General features: G+C 33.1%; 2 protein-coding genes across 2 annotated transcripts; both read right to left on the bottom strand.

The window, feature by feature from the left end:
• Window positions 1–1,743: 1,743 nt before the first annotated feature.
• LOC131603723 (dynamin-related protein 5A) lies at window positions 1,744–8,679 on the bottom strand. Its single transcript, XM_058876141.1, has 16 exons — window positions 8,321–8,679; window positions 8,174–8,237; window positions 7,976–8,083; window positions 7,700–7,801; window positions 7,505–7,555; window positions 7,224–7,285; window positions 6,801–6,891; window positions 6,568–6,632; window positions 4,802–4,996; window positions 4,569–4,688; window positions 4,357–4,427; window positions 4,015–4,240; window positions 3,630–3,680; window positions 2,435–2,663; window positions 2,161–2,300; window positions 1,744–2,032 (listed from the first exon to the last, which is right to left on the bottom strand). Exons 1-16 carry the CDS (start codon window positions 8,447–8,449, stop codon window positions 1,904–1,906), a joined length of 1,833 nt encoding a protein of 610 aa, XP_058732124.1. The 5' UTR covers window positions 8,450–8,679; the 3' UTR covers window positions 1,744–1,903.
• An 8,231-nt stretch (window positions 8,680–16,910) lies between these two features.
• LOC131603722 (UDP-glucose 4-epimerase GEPI48) lies at window positions 16,911–21,443 on the bottom strand. The gene is made up of 9 exons (XM_058876140.1): window positions 21,143–21,443; window positions 19,756–19,805; window positions 19,477–19,612; window positions 19,076–19,177; window positions 18,699–18,926; window positions 18,330–18,408; window positions 18,081–18,163; window positions 17,517–17,608; window positions 16,911–17,344 (listed from the first exon to the last, which is right to left on the bottom strand). The coding sequence occupies exons 1-9, from the start codon at window positions 21,326–21,328 to the stop codon at window positions 17,263–17,265; spliced, it is 1,038 nt and encodes a 345-aa protein (XP_058732123.1). The 5' UTR covers window positions 21,329–21,443; the 3' UTR covers window positions 16,911–17,262.
• Between the last annotated feature and the right edge of the window lie 4,542 nt (window positions 21,444–25,985).

Below are 25,985 nucleotides of genomic sequence, written 5' to 3'. Positions count from 1 at the left end.
TATATATATATATATATATAATCAGGACACAATCAAATCACAAATTGATACAAACATGACACATAAGTTTAAAATCTGATACCAATTAATATATTTCAGTAAAAAATTTAATACAATTATTGTTATGATTTTTTTTGTATTAATCAACAACTTATAACTGACATATATATTTTTCGTCTTTTTAAATCAATGACACCGAATTTTTTTAATAATTATTTTAATTGAATTTGATTTTTTTTAATAATTATTTTAAACATATATTTTAATTCTATCATATAATATATTAAATCTTAAATTTAAATTAAAAATAATTATTTAATATAGTTGATAAATTCTATAATATTACATATTTGACCTTTTATACACTAAAATTAACTGTAAAAAAAAACATTAATTTCATTTTAAAAGCAAGAATTTTATTATATAGTATTTTATTTTTAAAACCAAGAATTTTGAAAATTATTTATTAAAAACCATTTATTTACCACCAAAATCATTAGAGTAATTATATGATATGAATAATAAAAAATTAAATGCCAATGAAATTAATCAAATTAATTGACATTTATTAGATACCCTAAAATAATAGAATGAAAAGTTTTATAACGATAGAATTAAAAGTAATGAAAATATTTGAGATTATAATCTATTATTAACAATTAAAACATATTTTATAATTATTGTTCATATAATTTAATATTTAATATTATCATCAATTCAAAAATAGTATAATAAAAATTAATTGAATAATTTAACATTATTGTTAATTTACATAAATATTAAAATACCTTGGAAGTTGATAAAAATAGGTTCTAAATTTAAATAATATCTTTATATTTGATAGGATGCATCTATATAAGACCGCAATGTCTTTGTAAATTTTTTTAATTATATTTTTTTAATCAATAACATAACATCTATTGTATTGTAAATATATTTTGTTGATTGAAAAATATCACAGTTTTTCCGTATTTGAAAAAAAACACACTTTTTTCTTATAATTAAATTAAAATAATATTAATCTAAAAATTAAATACTATATGTTTTTTTGACCGAATTAAATACTATCTTAAATAAATATTAACAATTATTTATTGTAATCTTATTATGAATGAATTAATATGTTTAAAAACATATAAATATAATAAATTGATTTAAAATATTATTAATAAATATGTAAAAAAAAAAGCGAATCATATTTGTAAGAGAAATAGGTGGAATTAATTATTGTTAATAGCATAATAAATATAGGTCAAATTATTTCTTATTTATTTATTTAATAGTAATAAATATATGTCTCATATTTAATTATGTTTATTTAATTATGTTTATGACCACAAATATTTGACATGTATTTAATTACTAATTAATTAAAGGCTGCAGAAAAAAAAAATAAGAATGAAGAAGTACAGTGGTAGAAAATGAAAAAGAAAAGAGAAGATGTGAGAGATGGAGAGAGAGGAAAATGTGTAAGGGAGGGTAGTGATATTGTGTGTGATAGTGCATTGGTTGATAGTATAGACACCTAATCTAATCCTAATCTAATGGTCCTTGTTCATTTGAGCCCAAAAAAAAAATAAAAAATTAATCTCTCACATGAGAGACCTATGAAGGTCTCCCACCTTAGACGGCGCCAAAATCTTTACTCTCTTCTGTTCTCAACTAGTGGTATGAATTATAATTTTTTTTTGGCAGAATTGAAATATGACAGATCCCTATAGGGGAAAAAAGCATTCAATCATCTCACGCAAAAAAACACTTTTTTTACCTTTTAGAATTACAGACATATCTGGTCAAGACGATAATACAAATTTTAATGCTAGATACTTGCAATATGGAAAACAAGAATGAAAATAAATGGTGATACTACTCCCTCTAGAATAAACTTGATAAGGATATGCATTTACTTAGACCAAGCAACTGCATCTATCTCAGCCTGTGCACTTCGGTATAACTCTAGTCTCTTAGCAAGGCCAGTACGACGTTCCATAATTGCAGGATCCTCATTCAGTAATGAGGACAAACGCTTGGTCTGAAAATGCAGACAGTGAATGTTTTAAGTTATGCAACTATCAAAATCAAATTAAAAGCAGCACAACAAATTATTTGAATAATTGAAAATCTTATTCAGGAAAACTGGACTTGCAAATTTATTCTCACCTCCATTTTTCCTAGATCGGTGAAAAAGTGATCAAGTAGGCTTCGTTTTGCCTCCCTTACTTGACAATAAACAATTGACTTGGGAATTGAATGTCTCAGAGTAGCGCAGACCATGTTGACGTAGGACAAAATTGTAGTTCCTGTATATACAGAGTGAGATTGAACGGTCAGTGGTAAAATTCCATTTAACATGATGATAGAGGACATGCTATACTAAACTATGAGAACAATGTTATCAGTCCAAGTTTGAGACTAGGCTTAATAAGACCCCTACCAATTCGCCTTAGATAAGAATCATTATATCTATCGAAAATTGAATGTGTGGGGTTGCCTCCCTTGTCCACATCCTGAGGAAGCTTTCGAAAGAAGTCAACCGTAAGATAGCCAGACTCCATATCAACCAGTTGTAGTGTTGCCTTTTTGCTTTCATCCCTCATTCTATCTAGCGAATCAATAGCTGCAGCCCCAACCTCAGCCCGTAAACCAGGATATTGCTTCAAGTCCTGTGAATCAACAAAACCAATGCCATAGAGTTTAAGGCAAATTTGTGAGACTATGAAAAGGCAGAAAAATTTCAACCATATTAGTTTAATCACAAGTAATCATTACAATTTACAATGAGGGCATGCTAGCCTGTGCAATAGCAGCAAGAGATTAGCAATGGAAGAACAGAAAGGCCAAAAGTAATTGGCCCAACATTTAAGACTAGTTTACATTAACTTGAAAATTCCGACAATAGATATATTAGCATTCTCGGTGCCCATAGCATTATAAAAAGATAACCTAAACTACAGTTATCATTATTTAGTTAAATGCCAAAAGATTCAATCTCTACTCAAATGCACTTTTCATATGTACATGTTCCATAAAAAGAATAGACGCAACTATCTGAGTGGATTGTATTTTGTACTTGGCATTAAGAATTCATAAATAAAATTACATATGTACATACTACATTGGATCAAATTTTAAAATCAAAATCAAAATTAAATATAGTAAAAATTGGATTTTTTTTCCTATTCAGTTTTTCAATTTTTGATTTAATTTATCTAGTTTTCTTTGGATTTTATTTGTTTGTGAACATCCTCCCTTACCACTGACCATAAGAAACACATCTAAAAAACAGGAAGGCTCCTATTTTTAGAGAAAATAAGAGTATATCACATCTAAAAAACAGGAAGGCTCCTATTTTGTTTGTGAACACCCTCCCTTGCCACTGACCATATATCACATCAGTATTTTGTTTTTCAAAATTTATGGCAAAGCATTAAGAATCCCCCCTCTTTCTCAAACACTTCTAGAATTCTCGAAGCAAATACAGAAGTCATTCAAATGATGTTGCAAAATGAACCTTGTCACTAAAATTCCCCGACAAAATGAGAGCACCATAAGTTATACAATTTATTGAGCACAAATATGGCAGCAGGAAATACAACAGGAACATTAAATAAGAGGTCCCAGGAACAAACCAGAGTCTCGCTAACAGCTTTGTGAACCAGGTCCTTTAATAGGGAATGAACCTGGAAGAATTCAATCCAAAACGATATTTCAATGAGTATGAACAGAGAGATCAGCAAAAGCTTAAAGCAGAACGCTTAGATAAATCAACTACGACAAAAACACATATAACATAACAAAAGTGTCAAAATGCTTGCTAATAAAGAAACTGAATCAACTCAGAAATATTAAAAAAAACAGGGTCTCTCTTTAACAAGTATTTTTGTTTTTTTTTAAACATATTTTTTATGGCACCACCAATAACACAAGGTCTAAAAAAATGGGTATACAAAGTTTCAATTGAGAAGAGTGGCAAAACATCAATTGCTATTGATGATTCTCTTATGAAAATCTTACCGCATCAACAGCTGCCTCGGCAGGGCCCCTGATAGTAACTAGTGTGGATTCAATGAGACGACGGTATCCTTGTTCTGGAGCTATAAGATGAGGTTGGTACCCATCAGCTTCTGTAATAAGTTTCCTTATATTTTCCATTGAAAGTTGCTTGTCAAACTGCAATCTTTTTAATGCAGCAGGGAGCTGATTGTCAAAGACATTATAAATTTTATCACCACCAGGTCGCCTGTTGGAGATTGACACATTAATGAAGTTAGCATAAAAAAAGAGACATGCAGCACGAATAAACAATCAAATTGCACACTAAATTGGTAGCTTGGATAAAAAAAATAAAACACATACACGCCATCAAGATGGTCTTTGAATATTTGATCAAATGAGCGACATATTTCCATTATTGCATATAACTTTCCCTGTATGTGATGAGCAGTCATTCATTAGAAAATTCCAAAATAAAGAAAGACTTTTGAGCAAATAATTGTATCAGTAACCAATGATTTTGGAACTGGGAATTTAAACATTTAAACTGGCTGAGAAAATAAGAGCAAACTTACCCCAGCATCAGCTGCAACAGGCTTTCCCAAACGAGCCAGTTCAGTTTCAATTTCATTAATTGTTTTGTTGATAAGAGATTGAATGCCTGGAATTTTGGACTTGATTACTGTCTCCAAATGCTGAGATAAAAAGCAATGTGACTTTAGTCCTTGGAAGTTACTAAAACAAGATTTATATAAAATAAAATCCCAATATTTCAATCAAATGATGCTGCAAATTGTTTCTGATGTACCTTTGAGAGCATCTTCGCAAGATGCTCAGATCCCATTCTGTTGGCCAGGTGTTTATATTCAGGAGTACTATTAAAGTATTCGCGTTCTCTACGCCTTGCAGCAATCATGTCAACATTCTTGTTTATGTCTGCTTGTGATCTATTCACAACACCAATCCAGGGAAACTTTAACCTATATGCTCTCCCTTCTAACATCTGAGAAAGCAGAAGTATATCATGGATCAGTACGGAATCAAGTATTTACTTCTATTCGCTTCTTAGAATAAACCAGCTTATTATTATTCAGGGTTATGTTATAAACTTAAGAGGGGGAGGGAGGGCAAAGATTATTCAGTTTGAGGCTTTGGTCATTTCTGCAGCAGGATACTTTAACATCAGAAATTGTGAGCTTTATGAACAATTTATCCAGCTCCTTAGTTCTTGTAAATATGGAAATATGTCTAGAGTCCATCCTTTAACAAGTAATTCTCATACGAATAAATAAGAATACATCCTCAATTGAAATCAAGCTCATATGATCATATCCTCAATATGGAAAGCTAAAAGTTAATTTTGGCGATTGATACACCCTCCATTTCTAAACTTCTGATGTTTTGGTTAATGCACATATATTAATAAATAACAAAAATATATATTTAGGATAAAATATCTTTATGTAATACTATTGTATTTGTCATTAATTGTATTAAAATTTCTAAGTTCCACCTCTAGTTAAGAGTATAGTTGGAATCAAAACAATAATAAACATCTAGATTCTAAAAAATCAATAACAATAGTTTGAAACAAAAAGAAAAGGCTACAACATCACTAGTTAAAGAGCATAAGGAGTAATTAGTATCCTCACTTATCTTTAATATCAATGTAATATAGGCCAGTCTAATAGTGGCTTTACGAGGAAAGTATTGTATTTCATTACTTACAAAGAGTGAGTGCTTGAAATGCTATATTCACCAATGGGCTTATAGGCCCAATCCCTAGAATTCTAACATTCAACCTCAAGCTGGAGCATATAGAAAATATGCACCAAATTAACTCAATCTAGGGCATTTGAGAGGCTTGATGAGAATATCAGCTAGTTGATAATTAGAATTAATGTAACTAGTGACACTGCAGCCAGATAGTAGAGCAACTAATAATTATCACAAAGCAACTTCATTTGAGAGAGCTCGGTAAAATTCTGCTTGTCAATTAGTTGCTTGATCCAGATACACTAACATGAAAATTGAGACCAATGCCATAGATTAATACCCAACCTCAGCACTAGGTCTACCAATGAGCCTGGCTTGGTGGAGGTGGATGAACTATGGCTTTTATACCATGCAAAATTGTATGTATTAAATTTCATTGCTTGCAAAGAATGAGTGTTTACAAAGGTTATATACATATAGATAAATAGGCTTATGGACCCAATACCAAGTACTCTAACACTAAGATTTAGAGTTCATTAACAATATTAATAATAGAAATTGAAAGATCTTTGACCCCTTTTCCATTGTTTTGAGTTCATTTAACAATTATAATTATAGAGTTCATTAACAATAATAATTATAGAAATTGAAAGATCTTTGACCCCTTTTCCATTGTTTAGAGTTCATTAAAAAGTATAATTATAGAGTTCATTAACAATAATAATTATAGAAATTAAAAGATCTTTGACCCCTTTTCCATTGTTTAGAGCATCTTCGACCTTGTAACAAATTATTACCATGTTTTGGCATCTTATTATCTTATTATTATATTAAAATAAAAATAATAATTTGACTTACATCAACAGCATCGGTACCTTTGTCCATTAGATCAATCTTTGTCAAAACTCCAATGGTCCTTTCCCCTAAAAGTTGAAATAAATAAACCAAGATTAGAAAACTAACAAACTAGTATTTTTCTTAAATGCACTAACAAACTAACAATTGATTTTCAACAAATTAAAAAAGATTCATTAAATTCACTTAAAATGAAGGGCCTTTAAAGCCAAAAGAAAAGGAAATTTTAAAAGTACCGGTAGGATCCACTTCGCGGGAAATTTTAATTGCGTCTGAGGTTGCAATATCTTGATTAGCCGGTGAAATGGCCAAAATTATACAGTTTGGCTGCAAAACAACATCAATTTCAGTATACTACATATTGGTACATGGACATAATATTTTCAAAATATTCTACCAAGAACTTGCCTCAGTTGCTGAAAAAAATCATGTTCATAAAAGTTAAGCAGAGCAAGGTTTTTTGCACATCAGAGAACAAGGCAAGATAAACTTTCTAGCATAGTTACAAATGATTCTTTTTTAAATTAAATCATACAATTTGATCTCTAAACACTTTCTAGCATAGTTATATATATGATTTTTTAAAAATTAAATCATACAATTTAATCCTTAAACACTTTATTTACTATTAGAAGCTTCAGCACTTTAATGAGCAATACCTTCTCAATGTAAGAGCGGACCATATTCTCAATGTCATGCACAATGCTGTCAGGTTGGCCCTCTGTAGTAGTAGTACAAAAATATATATATATATTAGCATCTTGTACATCATTTAAAAATATATATATATATATATATATATATATATATATATATATATATATATATATATATATATATATATATATATATATATATATATATATATATATATATATATATATCACAAAACAGCCTTAAAAGTTGATGGACAAGTAAGACATGTCAATTTGTTGCTTACCTACAGCTACCTTCGTAAGCCCGGGAAGATCAATGAGTGTCAAGTTAACAACTGCAAGAGTCGCAAGAGGTCACCCATAATTAACCATTTGCATAAAATGAACAAATAGACCACAAGATGATTATGCTATACTTAAGCATTCAATAGAAATGTGGGATGCAACCGTAGATAATTAAAAAAAAAGTTCAATCGAACCATTGGGAGAATATATGCTAAGCTGAATAGGTACAGTTGAAATTTGTTTGCTCCGTCCAGTCTCTCTATCAGTTTCATCTTGAATCTCTTTCCTCACAGCAGCTACACAAAATAGATCATCATCATTAACATCCATATAGATTACATTATACATACATAGAAACATTTCGAAAGCGGTCAATAGAGTCAATACCATTCAAATCAGTCAAACCTAATCATACGCTTAACAACATTGACAAGGAAATGAGAAAATATGAGTGAGAAAAGAAAAAGTACCAAAATCAGTGAATCTTTTCCTCGGAAGGTGAAGAAACTCCGCATACTCTCTAGTTCCTTCATCACTCTTGTGAAGCTGCAAAACCAGCGGTCGTCTAGTAACAATCCCTACAAAAACGTTTATCATGCATCAATTATCAATAAATTTCAAATCAAAACCACCGATCTTAATTTCAAAAGTGTCCAATCAATAATTACCCGATCCACGAGGTAAGAAATCTTTTCCAACAACGCTTTCCAACACGGAGGACTTTCCAGAACTCTGAAAGAAAGAACGAAATCCGTTATAAGAAGAGAAAAACGAGAGAAGAAGAAAATAGAAGGATCGGAGAGAAAGATGATGACCTGGCCACCGACGACGGCGATAGCAGGAAGAGAATCCCACAGAGTAGGGAGTGCGCTAGCTTCACCGTAATCACCTAAGGCGGTGCAAGCTCTCTGGATTTTGTTGACTAGAGAGATTAAGTTCTCCATCTTGATTTCTCAGATCGGATCTATTCGAGGGAAGAGTTTCGGTGAGAATTATCGCCGGGATCTGTTGGATCTCCGGTGACGGTTACGATGAGGTGGATTTGGTGGTGTGTCGATTGTGGTGAAGTTTGAAGGTAAAGCGCGTTTGTATGAAGGAGTGTGTTAGGACTTGGTTTGAAAAAAAGTTGATATGTGAGTTAAAGCAACTCACCCAACGGGTTACGGGACAACAGCTAAATGTGATTATTGCTAGATATTCGTTTCCGTGTCCTTTCTTCCATGAAAATATATTTTTTATTTTATTTTTGATAATAATATTTTTGTTTTTGTTTTTTTCTATAATTTTTGAATTTGAATTTTAAAGTGATTTCTATTTTATTTTATTTTTTTACAGAAAAATTATTTCACTTTCTTTCCTATCTTATCTATTGGAAATGCTTGAACTTTCCTTCATAAGTATTATGTCAAGTATGGTTTCAACTTCTCTTTGGCATTTTTCTCATTTTCTTTAAGAATACTCTCTTTGTTTGCAATTGACTTTTTATATGATGACACACTAGTAATATACCCGTGCGTCTGCACGGGTAAAAATTATTTAGTAGTGTAAATTTATACTGTAAATTGAGAGTTATGTTTATTTAGCTGCAAATTAAAAATAAGAATTTCGTGTCTTAAATAAAGCAATTGTTTATTAAAAAAGGTATTTTGCTGATAATGTCCCGTGAGAAAAATAAAAATTGTGACATTTGAAAATAATTTTTTTTTGTTTTAAATAAAGGCAAATATTTATTAAAATAAAATATGTATTTTGTTGATAGTGACCCATGAGAAAAAGAAAATAATTTAATATTTAAAAATATAAATTTTGTGTCTCAAATAAAGACAAATGTTAATTAAAATAAAATAGGTGTGAGAAAAGGAGAAATTCGTGAGAAAAGAGAAATTTTGATATTTTAAAAATATATTAAGTAATATTTTTAATAATAGTAAATAAATAGAAAAAAATTTATATAGTGTAAAATTTATTTAAATATAAATATAAATTTAGAATAAATTATTTAATTGTAAAATGAATAATAATAATAATAATAATAATAATAATAATAATAATAATAATAATTTAAATTCAATACAATAATCTTATATAAAAATAAATAAAGAATTCGTAAGATAAAGAAAGAAAGAAAAAAGGAAAATTTTAATGTTTGAAATTTTTTTTCATTGTGAAATGCAAACCACAATGGTTTTAATGAAGTGGTTTTGGTGAAGAGAGAGATAAAAACTATTTAGAAGTGAAGTGGAAGTGTGTTGAAATGTGAGTGTAGTGTACCATGGTTTAGTGAAAAGAAAATATATGTTGTGAGAATTATTGGATTGTCTTTGTTTGCAATTGACTTTTTATATGATGACACATTTTCTTTAAGAATACTCTCTTTGTTTGCAATTGACTTTTTATATGATGACACATTTGAACAAATAAGTAAATAGACATAATGACTCGCAACACACACTATAAAGTTATTCAATTTTTTAAATGACTAAGATTAATTCAGGAGAAATCTTTTTCCACTCTTATGGTATGAATTGAGAATGGATTGGCTATCTTAACTGTGTGGTGTCTAACTTTAGGCTGTAAATGACATACTTAAACTAATATAATTAATTACTTAGATGAGTGAGAAGAAATTGTCAATCTCCGAAAAATGTCAAGCGGAAAATTGAATATATCATCATCTTGCATCATCATCTCTTTCATACTTCATTCATCCTCCATTAACTAAAACCCTTTAAAAAATTCATTATCAATCAACTTTTCAACTCCAAATTATCATTTGTGTTTTATTACATTAAAGTGAGGAAAAGAAGTTGCAATTTAAGGTAAAGTTCACTCATTTCATCTCTCATTACTTGCATTAATCTTGTTTTTGAATTGAAAAAAATACTACTTGAATTCGGAGATATATCTCTAAACTAACTAGTTATATGTTTTAAAGGTGCATCTTCGAGTTTGATGTATTTCTATATACTTGTTCTCATAATTTCTTAAGCACTTAAATCATCAGAACTCGAAAATTAAATTACATGGCCTTCTGCATTTGATATTCCTTTCATTCATGAGTTTAGTAATCTCATATTCCTTCTTATTACATGATAAACAACTTATCACAACTATAAGTACAAATAGACAATCACCAATTAGTGTGATTATAAGGAAATGAACAAAACTTCATAATATATTACAACTATGATCGATACAATTAATAATAAATATTTTGATATGAAAAACCAGTATTCTAATTCAGATAACAATGTGTAGATGTTCATGTATTGTCGTGTAACTGATGTATGCATAAATGTAGCTTTTTATGCTTAATTGCTATTGTGCTCTATCAAGATGGATTACAGTTGGTAAGACCAATTTTGTTTCTCAAGTAGGTGAACATGGGCCTAGACAAAGGCTTGGTGAGAATATATGCAAGTTGATCTTTGGTGAAAATGTGACACACAGAGTTAAATCAACTGTAGAGACGGCAATTAGACTCATCCCTAATAGGTACCTGCAAAAATTACTCAAAACGAATAGTATAAAAATCCACAAAATGGATACGGACATGGAAATGGGCAATTATGCACTAAAAATAACGGGTATGAGTGTGACTACATGTACCTTAGTACCCACCCTTCCCCATAATCGTACAATGTACATTTATATATTTCTATTTCTATTATTATATACACGCGTATTCTTATCAATTTTATTCAATACATCAATATTAAACTTGTACGCTTTTGAATATAAATGTTTGTTAATTTCTTAACTCAATAATAACATCCTTAAAAAAATTAAATATTATTAAAAACTTAAAATGACATGATAAATTATAATTGATCAAATTTTTTCTTAGAAATGCGGGTAAACGAGTATGGGTATGGTATTTGGGTACTCAGTACGGGTGCAAACATTGGTGCCCACGTGGGTATGTGGATTTTTTTCAAACTGCGGGTATAGGGACAAGTACTATAGTACCATATCCAAGTTGACGTACATAATGGTAGTCAAGTGCAATATGTTTCATTCAAGAGTGAAAAACTAGACTATAACACAAGTATGTAGCTCAAATGTTATCACAAAATAAATGAGGAACTGGTGTTTTGACATGTAACTCACTTAGAAGGTTAGCTAACCTCGTGACTTCTATTTCGGCGTTGGCTAACGAACGATATTCAGTCTTCGTTGATGATTGTGCCATAGTTCTTTGCCTCTTGGATAGCAACGACACTATACTATCTCCAAAATAGATTATGAATGTTGAGATAGAAGTGTGGTCATTGTTAAGTGCCAAAATGTAGTTATTTTGTGTTTGTAAATAGTGGCACTTATCGATACTTTTTGTTAATACCGTTTGAATAATTCCCCGTTTTTGTGTATATTTGTATCGTTTGTGTTTTGTTATGTTTTCGTGTAAATATATACCGTTTAATAGTTTTGTTGTCTTTTTGTAGGTATTTATGCGTGTTCGAAGCTTTGAGGAATAAAGTGTCGAAGACACGGCGGCGAGCACGCGATTTTACCAATTCATCGGCGGACAAGGCTCAAAATAAGGATGATCAAATTCATCAATTTGGTTGCAATTTATTCATGGTTAGATAGAGCATGGAATAAGCTTTCCAACGCTTCGAACCGGGCGCAAATCGGAGTTACGGTTCTCAAGATATGACCAAAATAAGATTTGCTGTTCTGTTGAGCGCGCTAAGCGGGCTTGACCGCGCTAAGCGGGGTCTGGAAGCATTTTTGACCCGTTTGGCAGAGAGTTGGGCGCTTAGCGCGGGTTTTTGGCGCTAAGCGCGGTCTGGCGGTTTCAGAACAATAAAAAATAGCCCGCTTAGCGCGGTGGGCGCGCTTAGCGCGGTCTGCGACTTCAATTTTGGTATATATGTTGTAAAATCATATTTTTTAGGTATGTTTTGGGTATTTTTGAACCCCAACTCATCCTAGGTCATTTTTGGTAGATTGAGCTTAGAAAACAACATTTGTGGCTTGTAATCGGAAGATTCTTGGTCGGGAGCTCGATTGATCGTGATTGACACCGCGAAAGATTTGGTTTTCTCCTCCTCCTCTTCTCTTTGTAACCATTTTTGTTGGGTTTGTTTGTAAGTTTACTCTAAACACATGGATGTTTGTTACTCTTTGTACTAGTTGTATAATATATTTGCTTTACAAATCTTAATCGGTGTTTCCTTGATCTTTTTGCTTAAATGCTCTGGATTTGTGTTGTTGCAGACATGGACACCATAGATCTTGATTAGGGGGATATCTGTTAGCTTTTGATTCTAGACATAGGATTAGGGTTAACATCCACATAATATCTGAGTTTAATGTCTCTGTGTTGTTCGATCGGTGGAGACATCGTCGAAAGAGCAATATAGTGAATTTCCGTCGGTGTTGCAGACATGGACATTGATGTGAGGGATATGTGGTGATTCTGACGAGTATTGTAGATTGAGTACGGCGGAGTGATAAATCTAAGTTTGTGAGGAGTAGTTTAGATCCAAACCAAATAAGCTATTCTCTATCAAGAATGAATTCTTTTTATGTTCATATGTTAATTTTTACTTGTTTGCTTTCAACCCATTTTAACCCAAACTCAATACCATAAGAAACCGTCGAACGGCAGTTCGGTATCACCAATCTCTGTGGACTACGATACGATATAACCTATATCACCCGGTAATAAATAATACCTATTACTTTTTGCTTGCCGCTTTACCGCATTCAGCAGTCATCTAAGTCCCCCCCTCAATTTGCATCACTAAAGGCCTGCAATTTTAAATGAGTTGGTTTCTTGAGTTTCAAGCCATAAATGATAGTTTGAGATATCCCATGATTCATTTAAGTTGCTAAAAATGAATTTATGGTGTAGTCTGGTTCAAGAGTTATGACAGTTTATTGATGGAAATGAAAGGTTTCTCCCATTGAAGGTGATATATTGCAAAGCTCCAATAATGTTGTGAAACATTTTAGAATCAGCATTGCAGACTCGTCCACTAGTTGAAGGGGTGGAAGTGAAAAGTGGAGTATAAGTAGGTTTCGCTCCAGCCATGTCAAATTTTGTAACAAGTTCCTGATATGTCCTTGTTGAGAGAGAGAATAAACCATCAGCGATAGGTATAAGTTCAATACCGAGGAAGTAATATGGATAGCCAAGATACTTAATGGAAAAAATATTTGGCAATCCTTCTTAAATGATTTGAGTAGTGGATGGCTTCCTGTGAGGATTAAGTCATCAACTTATACTGGCAAAAAAGCTTATGGTAATACCTTATGATAATACAACTTTTTTGAGTGCATCATGTCATGCACGAGGTGCTTGTTTGAGACCATAGATTGATTTTCTTAAATTTGCAAATGTGATTGGGAAAATTAGCATGAGTGAAACCAGGTGGTTGTTGCATATAAATATCCTCACTTAGTTGACCTTGTAGGTAGGCATTAATAACATCTAATTGATGCAAAAACCAATCTGAGGTAAGAGCAACGGTAAGAATAACTTTGATGGTTTAAAGTTTAACTACAAGAGCAAATGTTTCTTTGAAATCTAATCCAGGTGTTTGAGTGTATTCTTTGGCTATCAATCTAGCTTTGTACCTAGATATACTAACATTTAGGTTTATTTTGATACGAAAGAGCCACTTGCAGCCTACCAAATTTTTGCTAGTGTCCTTGGGCCCAATGTTCATGTGACATTGTTCATAATTGCATTGAACTCTTCTAAACAATATTTTATGCTTGGTGGCAGCATAAATGCATTTTGGTTTGAAAATATTGTTTTTGAAATGTATAATGATAGTATTTCCATTAGATGAGAATAAAATAGATGATAAAGGTGGAAATGAAGAGGGAATAGAATGAGTACCTTGTATTGTTGTGTCAGCTTGAGCAAGCGGAATTTCTAATGCAAGGACCAATGAAGAATCAAGATCATTAGTTGTGGAGTTTGTGGTAGGATGCATCTCTTGTTGGTCAGGTTATATATGAATAGATGATGGAAAGATTGTATGAAAGGTGGGATCAATGGGAGGTATTGTTGATGGGTTGGGTGGAGTAAGGGATTGATTTTCAATGAACTTAACATGTCTAGAGGTGTATATACGACCAAAAACATATTCAAGGCAACAAAAGGCATATTGGGATAAGGAGTAACTGAGGAAAATAGAGGAAGAGGATATGTTTTTGTAATTTGTGTTTGGTATAAGGTCTTAACCAAGGAAAACATATACATCCAAATGCATGTAGTCTATTATAATCAGGTGGTTTGTTCAATAGAACTTCATAAGGTGACTTCATGTGAAGGTTAGGGGTAGGCATCCTACTTATGAGATATGTGGTTGTGTTGAAAGCAAAACTTCAAAATTGGCCAACTAGTTTAGCATGATGGAGCAGGGCTCTATCAGTTTCAACAATGTGTCAGTGTCGTCGACCTTTTTAGTTTAGTTTGATTTGAATATCGTTTTAATTGGTTTTTTCTGATCCACTTACACCCCTAATGATTGCAATATCCAATTATGATAAATAAATTTTAGTATCCATGAGCAACCCTAGGTCAAAATATTGCATTATGTAAGTGTCACAAGTTATTCTCATAGTAATTAGGCCGATATAAAAGCAAGACTACGAACTCGACCCAGATCATGTGCGGATCTATAAAAAGGAAGGTCGCTAACTATTGTCCAAGTATGATGGATATGTTAAAGGCCTCAACCAAAGTCGAGACGCTAACTACTATCCGAGTATGATGGATATGTTAAAGGCCTCAACTAAAGTCGAGGCAGGTAACATCACCTATATAAATAGGCGACTCAATATAAACCCTAATCATCGGCAAACAATCCAGAAACCTAAACACCTAATGTTTTAAAAATCGGATCGGTCATCAAATCGGTGAAGATACTGAGTCACTGGTTTATCGGTCGAACCACTAGGTCACTGGTCGAACCGCATAACCAAACCGGATTAAATCGGGTAACTCGGTTTAATAAACCTATCATTATAACCAAACTATATAGGTATATAAATCGGTTGAACCGAATCATTTAATCTCTAAAAAAATATAATTAGCACTTAAATTTTTGGATATGATAAATTCACTAGTTGATAAATTAAATTCAAATTTAAACATAAGTATCACACATAATAAAATAATACAAATTACAAAATCTAATTGCAAACAAAGACCTAATACTGTTTTTGATAACAACATACTTATACCAAAAGCAACACTCTAAACAATCTACTTTCTCCAAACAAAAAGCAGAATTTATATAGTCAATAAAACACCACAAATCGGCACTTTACAGTTTAAACGGCTTACACACCTCAACATTTCACAAACTTCACACACAATTTTAATATCATAATGTCAACGGAGTTAAAGGCCTAAGTTATCATTCACAAGTAGTAATTAGGTACTAAGTTATCATTCACAAGTTGCAGTCATGTTTTCACACTTGTTTTAGAACTTACCTATATATGTGCTTCTGATCTATCAAACTAAATTCTCAAGATCCTTTTTAATAGTTTCTTTTAATTTTTTTTAGGTATTCCTCTACTTCTATGTATGACTCTTCAAGTCTTAACATCACACCAATTTTGCAAAACTCACATTCAATCAAACATGAAACAAACTAACAAACAAACTAAAACAAAAACCATATCTCCATCCATTCACAACACAAGAATCAAAGTCAAAGATCACAAAAACACATGCATAATTTAAATTTCAGCTCAAGTAAACTAAGAGAAATTAAAACGAAATAAAAGAAGGATATCGAGGGATCAATGGAATAATAAGAGAAATTAAAATGAAATAAAAGAAGGATATCGAGGGGATCAACGGAATCATCGGTGTGAGGAACTTAAAAGTGGTAAAATGAAGAAAAAAAAGTTTTGATTTAATTAAAAAAAAAACACAGTTAGCCGCCGATTTGCGATTTGCGATTTTTTCCGATTCAACGACGCGGACGATACAACTATTGGAACAGACCAGTACCTAGTCCGGTTCCCGGTTCAACCGGTCCGGTCTGGTTTTTACAACAGTTCTAATCACAACAATTATTGGCAAGACTCAACAATGTCAACCGTTGGACCACAATAAAGACAATTAGTTGGTCACAGTGTCACACAATAGTTGAAAAGATGGTACAAAGGCAACCTTGGACCAATGAGTTCACTTTTAAAATGTACAGTTCACTAATTTTACTCTAGAATTATTTCTTTAAATGTTTACTTCTTCATTATGGCTTTGAATTTTAACTTGGATGAACCTTATAATGATTCCAATGTAGTTGTTATTGACGAGTCGTTGATAAACAAAAATAGAGTTCCATTACCCTTCGATTTAAATATGCAGTCTCATAATTATTCTGATGTAGTTCTTGATATTGTCGCCAATGAGTCATCATTAAATGAATGAAAGCAGAAATTTGTTATACATCAACTTAAAATACAATAAAAATAGGAGGAAAACCAAAACATATAATGAGGTAAAGTAAAATTATATCTATAAGTCATCTAGCTCTAAAATGAGAGAATCCATTTGATAACATGTAAATTGGAGCCTAAAGAATCACCACTTATAGTAGTACTACTACTACTTATTTGCCTCGTAATTATAATTAAAACTCATAATTACAAAAGTTATTTCCATCTTAGAATCGCTCAAGAAAAAACTCTAGAGAAAACTAAACTTGTAGTAGTACTTATTTTGTATAAATATAAATAAATGATCAATGTCAAATGGATTGATTTGGAAGAGTCTTCATTCTTTACCATAGCCATAAGGGTTTTTGCTAGCCCAATTCCATTGATCACGGCACATATCATCGATGCCATATTTAGCCCTGCAAAAGGAGAATATATTTGTGAAAACTTGCACAAATTTCTTATCAAATGAAGAAAATACTCGAAATATAGTATCTGCCAAATTTAAAGACACCGAAAATTAACAGAGAGGAGTGCTTACAGAACAGCTAAATATCACAAAATAATTGGTTTGAGCAAATCAATACTTACTTCCAGTTAAGTTCTTTTTCTGCTTTTGATGTTGATGCATAAACAGTTTCGGCATCTCCAGGTCTCCGACCAGCTTTTACAATTGGAATTTTCTAAACAGAAAAAAAATTGTATTGATTAATTAGTCCTGAACAAATAGCTTAATCTGAAAATAATATAATTAGACTCACCACAGCCATATCTTTTTATCTTGAGGGGCCAAAGTGAAAGATTTTTACAGCTTAATTAAGCATCTACCATAAAAGAGCTTATGAATTATATGTTCTTTTTTTGGGTACAAAGGTATAAAGTGTTTCTTCAATTGAAGTGGGAGGATGAACTCTGGGAGCTAAAAATAGCTTAAGACAATCACTTAATGAAAATAAGCAGACAACAACTTGGATATGATAGGGTCTGTTTGGCAAAACAAAATTTTGATCTTATAGCAGATAGCTTATAAACTAATGACTAAAGCAAACATGTATATTAACAATTTTTTATCAAGAGCTTATAGTTTTTTTTACTAGCTTACGAGTTTTTTGATAAGCAAAGGATAGCACAAGATAAAGGATCATAAGTAGTTACCTTTCCAGAGGCCTTTTCAAAAGCTGTAATCATCTCGAAGACTGATGTTCCCTTTCCTGTTCCCAAGTTGAAAACCTCACAACCTGTATATGCAGACATGAAAACTTTAACAAAACAATATCATATTTACAGAAAATCCAAAAATATGACAAAGAAGAAAAAATAGCATTGATTATAGGAATCCGATATCAATTCACAACCATTTACTATTGCCACACAGTCTGCCAAAATGAATGGGCTGAATAGTACCTGTTTTAGGATCGTCTAGTTTACGCAATGCAGCAATGTGCCCATCTGCTAAATCAACAACATGAATATAATCGCGAACCTGAGAAAAAGAAAAGACTTATCATGTAAGATCCTCAAAAGAAATCAAAGGCGTATCTTATGAAATGGGAAAAGATAAAATAGACCCAATGAGGGAAAGAGGGGTTGGCTTGATGGGGAATTATGCATGAATGAATGAACTAACTTTGATTGTGGTTGCTCATAATGTCACATACATACATCATCAAATTAATCCAAATCGAAAGGAAATAGTGAATAGAGTGTGAGCTTAGCATGCAACTTTCCAAGTAAAAATTTGAGTAAAATACGTCAAAAGCAAATAGAACATACTCCGGTTCCATCATTTGTACTATAGTCTGTTCCAAAAACTGTCAATGCGGGGCGTCTGCCAACTGCAACTTGCTGAACAAAAGGCATGAGGTTGTTAGGTATTCCGCGAGGATCCTCGCCGATATGACCACTAGGATGAGCACCAACTGGGTTGAAGTATCTCAACAGTGTTATTTTCCATTCTGAATCTGCATGATAGATATCACGACAAATTTCTTCAACGTAAAGCTGGTAAAAAAAAGCTCTTGTTAGATTCTGATAGGATACCTCAACACTACTATGTGTAATATACAACAAATATAAACAAGAATGAAAAGGAAATATAGTTTCATCATTCCAACCCAAGTATCCGACCCTAAACAGTTTACTACTCATACCTTCGTTCGTCCATATGGGTTTACAGCTGATAAAGGGAACTCTTCGGTACAAGGGACTGTTTTTGGCCAACCATATACAGTGGCGGAAGAGGAGAACACAAGCTGAAAACATTCAAGAAATATAGAATCGTGTTAGCTAATCAGATTACAGCAACCAATCTCACAATACACTTTCATGTAGCAGTATTATCACGGCACTACAAGAAATGTCTAAACTATATCTTATATCTTATGATAAAGCTTCTATTGAATCTTTTCAACAAAAAATTGCAAATAGATGGCTTGAAATTTTTTCACTACAATTACTTAATTTATAATGACCCATTAGCATCACTTGAGATTGTACAAGGTGAACCTCATTCTAGTCTTTTCTAAAAACATTCCCCCCAAGTTGTTGTTACCTTCTTGCATCCGTGGGCGGCCATGACTTCAAATAGAACAATTGTCCCAATCAAGTTGTTGTTATAGTATATCAGTGGTTTCAGCACACTTTCACCTACAGCTTTTAGCCCAGCAAAATGTATGACTGCATCAAACCTGGAGGAAAAAATGCACATATATATCAGAAACATTAATAAACCAATAATCAAGTGAAATTATAAGAGAACTTAAAAACATTGACAAATGTGCAATCTAATGTATAAAAAGAAAAATTACAGATGCTTCTGCATAATCCTTACTTTGTGGAAGAAAAAATCTTCTCCAGTTCATCTCGGTTCCGCAGGTCTAACTGCAGCATGAAAAAGTAAAATGAAAAAATGTCTGTCAAAATCACAATAACATAATTGTCATCAATTTCACATGGGTAACAAATTGAAAAACCATGTAAGGTGAAATACTTTATCAATGTCTACTGCAAATAATAAAATCTTAACATATATGCTGTTTTCAGTAAACTGTTCCAGGCTGGACAAAATAGTCCCACAACCTAATGGGACGCCTTTTTTAAAAGACAAAGTCGCGAGAGTTCTCACACTCAAAGCGGACAATACCTCACAGCCGCAATGGCGCGGACTTGAGATCAACCGGACAACTCGCGGTTGTTTATCAAAGTAGCTTGCAAAACAATTCAACTACACTCACTAGTTGATTTATATTCATTTATTCCATAAGTACTTATGATTTTAAGTTATTTTTTCACATAGACATTCATTTTGTACAGCATTAGAACAAGGGAAATCACTTGTATTTTGCTATCCCCTTTTAAGTACAGAGAATTAAAGGAATTGGTATGAATGAAACATTTTAAATCCAAAAGTTGGCTTAAACCCTAAATCATAAACTCAAATTAACCTGAGAACAAAAACTAACAAAATACAACTCTTCAAACTTGTTTGGCTAAGCTTATTTAAGTTTATCTATTGACATAGATTTTGTAATACATTGGTGTAGCACCGACACTTCCGATAAAAGTATATCCGTGTCAATGTCGGTGTCCGAAACCAACAATACCGACACTAGTGATTACTATTAATTTATTCATATTTTCAAATTATTACCGGTTTCAGGTGTCAGTGTCATGTTTCCAGTGTCTCTGGTAATTCTAGAGAACTCACTTAAATCTAAACTTAAGTAAGCTTGTAAATCAAACTAGAAACGAAGATAGCTAGCAAAAAAAACCAGATTGGATCTAGTAGTAGCAATCCAACAAAACAAACATCACATCAAAAAGTATGTTATGTACTTGTCGGGCCAATTGTAAAACCCACACATACATAACTTGAATCTTGAATCAGCCACCGTCTATTTATTTACTACACCACAGAAATATATATATATATAAACTTTCACTTTTACGGTTTTACCTCTCTGGTTGGGTCCACCGGAAGAAGAAAAAAAAGAGACTAAATCACAACAAAATCACTAAAACCACTAAAATAACTAAAAACCAACGCAATGAATTAAACAATTTTTAATTCAGAATTACAACCATATTCAGAAAATAAAAAATAAAAAACAACAATCAAATCATAAACGACATTACAACCGAATCATAAAGAAAAAAAAAGATAGAATTGAAAAAGGCTGAACAACAAGAAAGCGAGAAAGAGAATGTATGCTTCTTACCTTATGAAACGAAAGGTTACCGGCGGATTTACCGGCGAGAGACTTGACTCTATCGATGGATTTGGCGGAAGAATTATCGAGATTATCGACGACGACGACTTTGTAACCGGCGAGAAGAAGCTGGAGAACGGTGTGGGTTCCGATGTAACCGGCACCGCCGGTAACAAGAATGGTTTTGGGTGACATAATTGAAACGGTTTTGACGATAGAGAGAGAATTGAGGGGAAAATTTATATGAATGCGGAAAATGTAATAACGATGGATAGATTTGATATAGAAAAAGTAGGGGTTATGTGTTTTATAGGAAAAGTGAGAGTTTGTTACGCGCCATGACCTTTTTTATTTTTTATATATTATATATTAGTATATTAATATATTAATAATATATTTATTTTATTTTTTTTATTACTTTTGCGGATTTTTTTCTTTTTTGGAATTTTATTTGTTTATTGTGGAATGTTACAGATCATTGTAAGGAAAAAAAAGAATGGGACAGGTCATCCATGTGGATTTCCAGTGTGTTTAGTCTTTGGGTTTTCTTATTTTTTCCACGGCGGTTATTGGGGGAGGATTTTCTAATTAGAAGTTCTTTACTTTTTTTCCACGCCAGGTGTAATATTTTCTAATTGCTATAGTTTCTCTTTTGGGTTGGGTGCATGGTTTTTGTTTTGAGATTGTGGATGATTAGTGAATATTTTGACGAGTGTTTTTTAGAAAATGGGTTGGATCAATGATTGGGTCATCAAAAGAATCATGTTTATGACAGTTACACTCTCTTGTTTGTTTAGTTGAGTGATTAATATTATAAAATATAAATTAATTAATAAATTTTAAAAAGTTATTTGATGCATAGGATAAGAGAGAGTTATAATATGATAATAAGTCGAATAAATGTATCATATACAATTATTTTAGATCGTCGGCAAGTCTACGAAGAAGACTCAATAACAAATGTTAAAGGAGGAAGATAAACCAAATAAATGGATTTTCATATCTTTGTTGAGGATACATATCCTACATCTCATTTTATATTTGTGGGTACCTATTTGAACAACTATATACACAAGGCGTCAACCCATACACGAATGGTTTTAACTGCCCATACTATATAAATACTAGACCGCATCATTTTAGGTATTCAATTTATTCCGACGATTATGCTACTTTTCACTTATTGACAGACTTAGACATTGTAATGTTAACCTTGCAGGTCAACCTTCTCTATGTTATACTGGAAGCTTGCTCCATCGCACCAAGGTTTCACTCTACCACTTTATTATACATTTTTAGTTCTCGAACGAAACACTGACGATGTTTGGGGAATGAATCTTGATTCCCATCGCTTTTCCACAAAACCATTGTCTCTTTACCAAAGACAAATCACATATTTTCTTCTCAAAAATCATTAATCTTCTTCTTACATATCATCGGTCTTTTACTCTTAAATCACTGATCTTTTCTCTCTTTCTCTCTCTTTCTCTCTCTCTCTCTCTCTCTCTCTCTCTCTCTCTCTCTCTCTCTCTCTCTCTCTCTCTCTCTCTCTCTCTCTCTCTCTCTCTCTCTCTCAGGGATCGCAGGCAGACTCAAATTCACGGGCCCACCCGCACCCGAACCCGAGTCAACGGATGAAAACTCGAATTGACTGGGTTTGAATTTGGGTTTGGGTGTCACCCGGTATTTCGGGTGCGGGTTTGGGTAGTGTGAAACACGCACTCGAAACCCAAAACTACACCCGCTTAGACATGAAATTACATAAGTCCCCCTAAATATATATAATTCTACGTTGTATTTTAGTGTTGTTGTTGCATTTTACGCCCTTAAATATATTTTAATTCTACGGTGTTTTTCCACCCGTTTGGATTGATGCAAAATTTTAATGTTGTTGTTGTATTTTATGTATTTTGCTGCGAGTTCAGGTTCGGGTGAAAATACCCGAACCCAACGGCTGTGGGCGTGGGTCCTATTTTGCCACCCGAATAATCTTTGGGTTCGGGTTCAGGTGGTGATTTTGAGTGCGAGTTTGGGTAGTGTGAAACTCGTACCTGACCCTACTCGTTGCCATTTTCACACTCTCTCTCGAACAAATCAGATAACAAACTCTTGAAGTTATGGTGATATCAAAGATTACCAGATCTACCGCTCAATGTCACGCATCTGTTGTAGTTGATGAGGCTAACAAAGCCCCACCACCTCCTTTAGTAGAGAATTATCTCGTTTTTGGACCTTTCTGTCTTCTTTGACACAATAAGATCTTACACCTCTAAGACTTGATTAAAGAACATTCTAAGCCTCACTCTTCTTCTAACCTATGCAACAGTTTTGCTAAGGTCACCTGCCCAGTAACCTCTTTCACAATTGCTAATTCTTGGTCACGACATGCTCCCGAACATTCAATGAGTGCAAGTCAACCTAGATATGCAAGGATAAAATGACCTACTAAATATTGTCTATAACCTAGTACAACACCAAAGTTCTCAATCCATGCCCATACCTAACGTGATATTTTAAATCGAAGAGCCAACGCTACACATGAGGCGATCACATAAACATACCATACCCGACTCCAATAGATGTAATGTCGCCATATGAAGTGGATCTGAGGTCACCATGTGGTAACAGAAGTATGAGACATTGTATTCCCTCGCTTGACTCCAGTTGGATAAGTGATTGTCACACTCCACCATAGATTCGCCAACCCCATAACTCAGCAGCACACTACTCCAAAAATAGGAAAGGTACGACGCAAATGACCGGTCTTTGAGCGGAAATGGAACCCACTCTCCACGTGCATTCTTGACATCAGAATCCCACGGTCCCTTGAGAAACCCCAAAATCTAGAAAGTTACAACGACATTGGGGATTCAGACATACACGTCAAACATGTCAACAACGGGGTGGATTATTACCATGGCCGGAGATTCTTGAAGTGTAAAATCTTCACATTAACCCTTAAGGAAGGTGCCAAGACTTAGTTCAAAATCCTTCCAGGCAGAAGGATATACTCGTGGAAGGAACTGTGTGGTATGTTCATTACTTAAAAGAGACAAGCTACTACTACGGTCATACTCAGCTGGATCATGAAAAATAAGAAAGAAATTATGTGTGAGTACATCAACAAATTTACCAAGGTACTCGTAGAGGTGGGAGGTTCAGATGATGGACCTAAATGTTGGATCTTTAAAAAAGGATTAAGATCATACTACATGTTTAGAGAAAAATTAGGGTTGGAAGGAGCTTGCGGTTTAAGCGACATGTTGAATAAGGCATATTCCAATATTAACTACTAAGAAGAGCTCGTAGCTAAAGAGAATACCCAAATATCGAGAAACCTCAAACATGGTTGGGTTCCATAAAAGGATAGTAACTATCGCAAAGAAGACGGAGAACGAGGACCCCAATCCAGATTTTTGTGTACTCTCCTTTAAATATATTGAGGGATAAAATCTAGCAAGATTGCGCAAACATTGAGTTTAAAGAGGTCGAGATCAAAAAACCTTTTATAGTTAGGGAATTAGTTAGGACAGATAAGTCGAAGTACTGTCATTTGTATAAAAGTTATGACAAGGATACTAATGAATGCATCCACCTAAAGGATGCAATTAAAAAGTTGATTAAACATGGGCAACTCATCGATTACACCTGAGATGGAGAGCGAAGAGACAACTTAGACCAGAAGAAAGTTCAAAAACATGATGAGTCCTCGAATAAGAACCGGTTATCTCAAATGGATAGGGCTTCCCTAAATATAACTATCGAGGTTGTAAGTGGATCCAGTGGGAAGAAGGACAGTAGCAGTGAAAAAGAATAAGACCGGAAGTGTGAAACAATAATACATCGCTTCCATCACTATGGGTCTTCCCAAAGCAAAAAATCCTTCCAAGGGGAATATGAAAAGAAGGATTATTGAGTTAATGGAAATCAACAAAGAAGAAGAAACAACCTCTGACGGGAAGCTGAAAAGGTCGATCCTCGGGTTCTAGAATAGTGAAAAGGTGGGGGGAATCACAAATGATATTTTTCCCTCGGTGATATTTGCGAAAATGATTAGTTTTGATGTATTCAACATCCTCATCAATGAGGGAAGATTTTACGATTTTATGTAGGTAAATTTTTTCAAGAAGCTTGGACTAAAACGAGAGAAGTCGCGGCTTTCCAAGAGATTCAACCTACTTTATTTCAATGGTAATGTTACTTATCCATGGAGGAATATTTAGATTTTGGTCACCTTGGGAGAAGGAAAAGACACTAGGATGATCAACTTTTAATTCATAGTAATTCCTTGCAAGAGCGTCTATAACTACATCCCATGCAGACCTTTCGCAACAATGTTGGACGCCATGGAGTCTCTGGTCCACCTCAAATTAAAGTATCACTATATTCACAATGAGGTGATAACGATTGTTGTCGACCTATCCAGAGCACGAAGGATACATAAAGCCCTACAACATAACCAGAAGGGGAAAGACAAAGAGAAGGCAATGGAAATCAATTTGGGCTATTTCACCAAGTAATTGGAAGGATTGGTGATCAAACCCCTGAAAGAGAGGACTATGCATCCTAGCTAACATAATTTGAATGATTCCAACTTCATAGATACAGAGGATAAAATCGAGTAAGGCCTGCCGATAATGTCGTATTAGCACAACTCGAAGAGAATAAGCAACAACCCTAGTTCTTGGTTAAAATTTCCTTTATCGTATATGCATGCAATACTCTTATTTTCAAAATTAATGAATAAAGTTTCACTAAGTTCTCTTCTATATGTCCGTAAAGGACAACAAAAAATCAGGGGTTTTGTCGCAACCATCATAAGTGTATGACCAAAGAAATCAAAACCCTGCAA

This window comes from Vicia villosa, linkage group LG5 (genome assembly GCF_029867415.1).
Source record: "Vicia villosa cultivar HV-30 ecotype Madison, WI linkage group LG5, Vvil1.0, whole genome shotgun sequence".
Classification (NCBI taxonomy): domain Eukaryota; kingdom Viridiplantae; phylum Streptophyta; class Magnoliopsida; order Fabales; family Fabaceae; genus Vicia; species Vicia villosa.
This window is presented reverse-complemented; position numbering and strand designations above follow the sequence as displayed.

Excerpts from the sequence above, each read along its gene's own strand:
- LOC131603723 (XM_058876141.1), bottom strand. The coding sequence starts at position 8,449 with ATGGAGAACTTAATCTCTCTAGTCAACAAAATCCAGAGAGCTTGCACC. Across the intron at positions 4,997-6,567 it reads AAGGTACCGATGCTGTTGAT|ATGTTAGAAGGGAGAGCATA; the intron begins GTAAGTCAAATT and ends CTGCTTTCTCAG. Across the intron at positions 2,301-2,434 it reads TTCTTATCTAAGGCGAATTG|GAACTACAATTTTGTCCTAC; the intron begins GTAGGGGTCTTA and ends CTGTATATACAG.
- LOC131603722 (XM_058876140.1), bottom strand. The coding sequence starts at position 21,328 with ATGTCACCCAAAACCATTCTTGTTACCGGCGGTGCCGGTTACATCGGA. Across the intron at positions 19,806-21,142 it reads GTAACCTTTCGTTTCATAAG|TTAGACCTGCGGAACCGAGA; the intron begins GTAAGAAGCATA and ends TTCATGCTGCAG. Across the intron at positions 18,409-18,698 it reads GTACAAATGATGGAACCGGA|GTTCGCGATTATATTCATGT; the intron begins GTATGTTCTATT and ends TCTTTTTCTCAG.